This window comes from Cyprinodon tularosa, unplaced genomic scaffold (assembly GCF_016077235.1).
Source record: "Cyprinodon tularosa strain WSP-4 unplaced genomic scaffold, ASM1607723v1 ctg46, whole genome shotgun sequence".
NCBI classification, from domain to species: domain Eukaryota; kingdom Metazoa; phylum Chordata; class Actinopteri; order Cyprinodontiformes; family Cyprinodontidae; genus Cyprinodon; species Cyprinodon tularosa.
In genome coordinates, this window is record NW_024039185.1 from 90,187 (window position 1) to 97,493 (window position 7,307).

Here is a 7,307-nt window from a genome sequence, read left to right on the forward strand (position 1 = left end):
AGTAATGAATGAGGTGTAAAGGAATGCAAATAGAAAGGCAGCTAAAGTGTCAATATATGGTATTGATGAAAAATTAGAAGCTATAACTAATGTTAGAGAGCTATAGAAGATCAATGTCTAACACAGGAGCTCAGTGCACTGCTGAGCTGGGGTTGTGCCAACCTGTTAGTTTCGTTTTTGGTTTTCCAACAGGCAGGATTCCTGAGCTTTCTGAGCTTAGGGCACTTCTGACCTCAGGCCTCGAGGTCCACAAAGTAAAAACTGGCTTCGATTATATTTCCATCAATCATATGATCCCCAATAATCCCCCCTCCCTCCCCAGATGACAGGTGGAGCTAAACCCAATCAGCATATGCTGTTATAGGTGCTGTTAAGATTTTTTTTAATATCGTTAAAGCTAGCTAACGCCATAGTATAAGGATACGTAAAGCAAACAAAATTAAATCCCTTAAACAGAAAACCACATATATGGTGATTAACTGTAAAACGTGCACTCTAATAAAGCATTCATGCTAACACCAAGAATGGATGTAATTCTTCGTTAAAATGAAGGGACGCTAAAGCGCTCTGTAACCTTTTAATCAGGACAAATGTCACTCAACTTTAAGTACGGTTAAGTAGAACTCAACGATCAGAACCTGCAAGCAGACGGAAGGCCGAAAACCGAGCTCTGCAATAGCACCGCTACACCTAAGCTAGGCTAACGTAAGCAAATGACAGCAGCTACGAGTAGCAGCCGAATGCGCTAAAGAGGCATCAAGCGTCGCACTTCACTGACAGTTGCCGCGTTTTGCATGCGAACATTTAATGACACAACCCACCATTAAAGAACAATCCAAGCTACTCACCTCAGGAATCACATAAGAAGATATGCTAGCTTGCTAGCTAGCTTAGCTAAAGTGCTTTAGTGCGATCTTTCTGTTTTTGAGGCATTCGTCGAGGCAACAAGGACCAGGACGCCTGAGCGGAGAGCCGAGTAAGTGGCTAGTGATGAAAAAGACACGCGAAATAATACGCCACTGGTTTGCAAATAAGTACTAATGTTCCGAGTGTAAACCCTAATGTGCGGAAGAGTTTAAATTTCAAAGCGCTGTGGAGTCGGTCGGTTGACGGGCGGCCATTTTGCTGCTCAGCATGCAGCGTCTCCAATGGGCAGCCCGAAGCAGCTGCGGGGATGCGCTCTGACTGGCTGGCTCCCATCAGGAGGGCTGAATAAAACACGCTTTCTGACCTTCATAAACTTCACACTAACTTTATATCAGCTCATCAGGGTTTGAACGGAATACAAATAAAGCGAATCTGCAGCAAAGATATAAGTAACTTCTTTCATTGACAGAATGGGTCCGAGAAAAGGAGTGACGAGAAAAAGGAGAAGTGAGGATGCAGCTTTGGTGGAGGAACCAGAAGCAGCAAAGACTGAGGAGAGAGGAGGCATCAGAGGGAGCAACAAATACATAGGAGCTCATGTTGGGATTCAAGGTAAGAGTTATGGAATCTCCCAAGGCGCTTCTCCTTAACCTGTTGACAACTTTTTAATTTGCGTGGTTCAGGGGTCAGATCTGGAAAAGGGCCCCATATAAAACCCTCTGAGGAATATTCATAAAAATCAGCTGCAACTCGCTTTGCGGTGACATTTTCATCCGGAAATGTCAAACGTTACTAGAGACCGTTACAGGGAGATGCCACACTCCATGGAAGGGGATTATTGAAAAAACAACAACAGCAAAAATTCAACCGAATATAGTGAAAAATACTGTTTTCTGACTTTAAATCTGAGAATTAAAAGTCGCATTATTTAAGAATTTACTGCCCAAGTATATGATTATTACTTTGATAAAGTAGGACTATTGCAAGCAATCATTCTATGAGAATAATCCTTAGATTAAAGTCTGCATTTTGAGCCTTTTTGGGTCGTTTTTTTTTTTCTAACCCTGACTTAGCCCTAACCCGTTTTGTCAGGTTGATAACTTAAGTTGGTGCCAATTCACAACACATGTCATCTCAGGGCACTTTACAATTCAACCAGATCATACAGTCAGATTGATTCAAAGTTTTCTATCTTAGGAAAACCAGTTGATTGCATTGAAGGCAATCCCTCACACTAAGCATTCTTGTAGCAACAGTGGAGAGGAAAAACTCCCTTTAACAGGAAGAAACCTCCAGCAGAAACAGGCTCAGTGTGAGCGGCCATCTGCTGAGGCCGACTGGGGTTCAACAACAAAAATTCCACCGAATATATAGTGAAAAAGAAAAGTTTTCTGACTTTAAATCTGAGAATTAAAAGTCGCATTACTTAAGAATTTACTGCCAAAGTGCATGATTATCACTTTAATAAAGTAGGACTATTGCAAGTAATCATTCTATGAGAATAATCCTTAGATTAAAGGCTTTTTGAGACTAAGTCAGAAATCAATAGCCTTTTTTGGGTCGTTTTGTAGTCTTTTTTTTTCTAACCCTGACCTAGCCCTAACCCAACAGGGTTGAACAGGAGCACTTGAATCATAAAAGATTAAGATAATATTAATAATTAATATTAATTATATTAGATAATGATATAAGATATTAGTTTATTATATTATAAATATAAAGTAAAGGAGATACATTTATTGTTAGTATACTGTCATTTTGTTCCACAATTCATACCAGTAGGTGGCGATAATGCACTTTTAAATTATTTGCCAACTACCATCAAACCTCACTTAAAGGAATAGTACACCCAAAACATGATTAGCCTTCATTTTCTACTCACCCCCATGCTGAACAACACTCTGGAGTACTTTTTTGATATCTCAAATGCATCTGGAGATCTGGGAGGCTTCTTGCTGTCTGCTGACATTCAAATAATGGAGGTGCCCAGCGCCCGAGGCAGAAAGGTCCATAAAAGTCCACAAAAAACGTTTCAATATTCCTCCATACTGCTCGTCCAATGTATTCCAAGTTTCCTGAGTGGGTAGCATCCAGAATTTACTCGAAACGAAGTCATTTAGAATGTTTTTAGAGCATAAACAGTAGTGTATAGGATTTCCTGAAAGCGCGCACATGCGCAATCACGACGCTACGGAAGGCCCATTATAAGCCTCCATTATTTGAATGTCAGCAGACAGCAAGAAGCATCCCAGATCTCCAGATGCATTTGAGATATCAAAAAAGTACTCCAGGGTGTTGTTCAGCATGGGGGTGAGTAGAAAATGAAGGCTAATCATGTTTTGGGTGTACTATTCCTTTAAGAAGAACAGTTCCCCTTTAATTCCGTAAAAGTTCAACAACAACAAAAATCCACTGGACTTGGTTTCCAAGATCTTGGAAACCAAGTCCAGTGGATATTTTTTTTGAACTTTTACGGAATGACTATGACCAGGGTGACTGAGAATCTTCATCAGCATTTTCCCCTTTAAACCAGGGGGTGGCAGCAGTGACTATTGATAGCTTCAACACCAGACTGAAAAACTCTGGAAGTATTTTGTATAAAATACTAAAACAAGAAAGGTGAGCCACGCCTTGCTCAAAGTCTGGATCTGCTGATCAAAGAAGAAAGCAGAGCAAATGAAGAAGGTGGGAGAAGAACAGACACCAGAGGCTGCAGACACACGCAGTGCCTTACTCATAAACATTAAAGGATTTTAAGGATATTTTTACCAGAGTTGGGCCTCATGTTAAGGAACAGTTCATAAAAACTGGTAACGATCCAGATTCTGTGTGAGTTTTAGCTACAAATGTAAGTCACCATATTGAGGGGAAATGTGCTCTTTGGGGAATCTCCGTGCTTTTCTAGTTTAAATTTCTTCATGGTCATTTCATGGTTTAGGTTAAGTTGCTTTTAACATCTGATTAGGCGACTTAACTGTTTATATTTTTTTAAGTTATCACATTGTGATCTCTGCTTTATTGGCTTTCTGTTGACTCCAGGTGGGATCTGGAAAGCGGTGGAATCCAGCGTGGAGATGGGGGGCAAAGGTTTTGCTCTGTTTCTCGGCTCTCAGCGGTCATGGAAGAGGCCTGCTTTGGACCAGAAAGCTGCAGAAAAGTTTCAGGAGCAGTGTTCCCTGCATGGTTTTGACCCAGTTCACATCCTGCCTCATGGCTCCTACCTGATGAACTGTGGCTCTCCCAAAGATGGTTTGTTAGGACATTTCATTTATGTAGGAGCTTTTTTTTTAACCTGCATGCAAGTTGTATTTTATTGAAGAAATTGGTCTGTTTTTTTGACTTAACAAGATAATGCTGCTGCAATGGATGTTACTGTTGGTTTTGCAGATTTGTAAGCAAGAGACGCCTTTCCTTGGAGAAGCTTCAACATGTCCAGTTTGTTGATTTTAATTGTTTAATTCGCACTGAGAAATTCTCTTGTCTCAGAAGATGCGACTTGGCGAAGCAACCTGTTAAAATGGCACAGTTACCTCCCTTCCCCTTTTCTCAAAGTTTATCTTGTTAATTCAGAAAAAAAGACCAGTTTCTTTATTTTTTTTTAAAAGATGAATTCAATACGTACCCCTCCTTTAGTTATCAAATTGATTTCTCTTCAAGTTTTCTATCTGTTAGATCATGCTTTTTTTTTTGGTTGAACCAATCTGTTAAAGATGTGTTTGAAAAGAGCCAGGCGCTGCTGGTGGATGAGCTCAGCCGATGCAGCCTCCTGGGCCTCAGCCTCTATAACTTCCACCCCGGCTCCTCTCTTGGCACCATCACTACTGAGCAATGTGTGAACAAGATAGCAGGAGCTATTAATCATGCTCACCAGCAGACGCCTGCTGTGGTCACAGGTACAGAATAAGACATCAAACCCGAACACGCAGGTTGTTCTAAAAGAGACCGTTTGTGAATTTGCATCCATCTCGGAATCTCCAGATTTTTCAAATGTTTTAGTTTGTGTTATTAATTCTAATATTAGTAACAAACTGTGCTAAAGGCAATAAAATGCCAAATCTGTATGCACTATGTTGATTAATTCTGTAAACTCACCTTTTTAATTAAAACACTGCTCTGGTTCTTTATGTAAGTGATGGATGAAAATGGCAGCTTCATTATGGCTTCTTTAAATGGGAAAAAATATGCTGTAATCTAAAATATAGCAGTTTTGCTTTTAAATATTGAGTCAAACACAACAGTTTCTTTTCATTTTGAAATCCTCTTAAAGAAAATCTGGTATGCTTTTATTTTTTCAGGTGTACAAAATAACTGAAGTCCGTCTTATAAAGAAAGTGGGACTGTCTTAGTCAAGTTGTTGATGAATAGATGAACTTTTGTTTTATTTTTTTTCCCCAATCAGTTTTCACTTTTAAATGAGATGTGGATAAGATAGGTGATATGAAATAGAACATTTCATCGTCAGGGCGGATTCCATGAGGTGTTCAGAGCTTGCTCTTTTAACTAAATACATTTTATTGTTTAGCCAGGCATCCCCAAAGTCGGTCCTCGAGGGCTGCTGCCCTGCAGGTTTTAGAGATTTCTCTTCTTTAGTACAGCTGACTCTGATAATTGCAGTTCAGCAAAAGTCTCTTTATCAACTATCAATGTAAATCAGCTGTGCTGGAGCAGGAAAACCTCTAAAACCTGCAGGACAGCGGCCCTCGAGGACCAACTTTGAGGATGCCCGGTTTAGTAAAAAAAAAAAAAAAAAAAAAAAAAAAAAGCTAGTAGTTACAGGTCAGGAGGAGAAATTGAATTGGTTCATTTCTGCCAAAGCTTCATAATATCTCTTAATCAATGCAGGTTTTATTCACCGTTTTTTTTTTTTCCAAACCTACATTATGGCTGGAAATCGCCTCCAGTTTATGGATGTTTTGGGTTTTTCTTTATGGGATTTCAAAGTCCTATTGGGCTTTGAAAGGCAAAATGATAACAAAAAGTGCTTTGTTGTTATTTTTTTGTTTTCCTATATGAGACCAATAAGCCCCTTATGTCAGTGGATGTGCAGCTGTTACCTGTAGACGACACTGCCAGTACTTCATTTTTATGTAGACTTCTTAAAAAGTTACTTATAGATTTTACCTCTTTAAGTAAGTTTTGCAGATTTGAGACAAATTCATAATTTGGTTATCTTCAAAACAATTTTTATTTATATATTTTTTTATGGGGTCAGTTTTGGAGAACATGAGCGGCCAAGGCAGCACCGTTGGCGGGAAGTTCTCAGAGCTTAAGAGCATCACAGACAAAGTGAGAGACCAGACGAGGGTGGGAGTGTGTCTGGATACCTGTCACGCCTTCGCAGCAGGTAAAAGTCACCTCAACCTTTTTTTATTTTTTTTATTTAAACTGAGTAAAGTTGAGTTGTGTACATTTAATTTGATATTGTGTGAGTTTCTGCTTGTTTATCTGCTCTTTCTTTCTTTGGGAGGTTATGACCTTGCTGCAGAGGGAGGAGTAACCGCCATGCTTGATCTGTTTGATCAGGAAGTCGGTCTTCGCTATCTGAAGGCTGTTCATCTTAACGACTCTAAAGGTGCAGGCAGGACCTACTAGATATTCTGTCTAGAAATGTTGGTGTTTTGCCATTCTTTACGCTCCTTTCTTGTTTATAATCACAGGTAAGCTCGGCTGTAACCTGGATCGACATGAAGATATCGGCAAAGGCAACATCGGACTCTCTGCGTTCAGGGACATCGTCAATGAACCGAGACTGGACAATATTCCACTGATACTGGAGACGCCCGGACGGTGGGATTTTTTTTAAAGAAAACAATTTAGAAAATCTAAAAAAAATGTTAGGGTGTTTGATGACATTTTAGGGATGCAACCACATGTGAACTGCTAATTCAATTTATGTCTTGTTTCGCTGCAGGCCTGGATTCGAATATGCTGAGCAAATCAAGCTACTCTATTCCTTGTGTGAGGACAAAAGCAAGCATGGCCAAAACTAAAGCTTTCACTGAATGTTACGCACAAAGAGGATTATTACCACACTGTTTTAAAGAGTTTATTTTTTATGTTTTTCAATAAAATGAATAAATGTTGCACTTGGAGTATTTTATTTTCTCAATGACCACAAGGGGGCAGCAGACTCAAGCCTGTTCAGGTTTTCCTACCAGTCAGAAAAGAAATAAGATAAACATGAAATAAACAGTCATGTTTTTTTATGGTGTTTTTAAGGCATAATGTAGTCAAAAGTTCATGTTAAAAGCATCTTAAGTTTATCCTTAATGTAAATAAAATTCTGTCATTTCATTTTAATTGGAAAGAATGCTTTAAAAGACATGCTATTAAGTAAGGGAATCTTTTATTAGTTGGGTCCATGATGCTGGATGTGATGCTGTTCCATCTGCCCTGTTTTTAAGAACATGTTTGGTCTAAATTAACCTCATATTTGAGAT

The 7,307-nt window shown here is 39.2% G+C and overlaps 2 protein-coding genes across 7 annotated transcripts in view; one reads left to right on the top strand and one right to left on the bottom strand.

Moving 5' to 3' along the window:
• tnrc6b (trinucleotide repeat containing adaptor 6B) overlaps window positions 1–1,337 on the bottom strand; it is a 34,683-nt gene extending 33,346 nt beyond the window's left edge. For 3 of the 5 annotated variants that reach the window (XM_038301005.1, XM_038301003.1, XM_038301002.1), the window contains exon 1: window positions 849–1,335. The gene's annotated coding sequence lies outside the window, so the exon portion shown is untranslated. Of the gene's footprint in view, window positions 1–848 lie in introns of all 5 variants that reach the window. The other 2 variants (XM_038301001.1, XM_038301004.1) reach the window with 2 other exon arrangements.
• On the top strand, window positions 1,128–6,949 carry si:ch211-141o9.10 (probable endonuclease 4). Of its 2 annotated transcripts, XM_038301009.1 has the most exons (7): window positions 1,129–1,479; window positions 3,907–4,116; window positions 4,578–4,760; window positions 6,080–6,211; window positions 6,335–6,439; window positions 6,525–6,654; window positions 6,779–6,949. In XM_038301009.1, the coding sequence occupies exons 1-7, from the start codon at window positions 1,338–1,340 to the stop codon at window positions 6,855–6,857; spliced, it is 981 nt and encodes a 326-aa protein (XP_038156937.1). In that variant the 5' UTR covers window positions 1,129–1,337; the 3' UTR covers window positions 6,858–6,949. The 2 variants fall into 2 exon arrangements, with proteins under 2 accessions (XP_038156939.1, XP_038156937.1); XM_038301011.1 differs by lacking the exon at window positions 4,578–4,760 and having other exon boundaries at window positions 1,128–1,479.
• The last annotated feature ends 358 nt before the right edge of the window (window positions 6,950–7,307 follow it).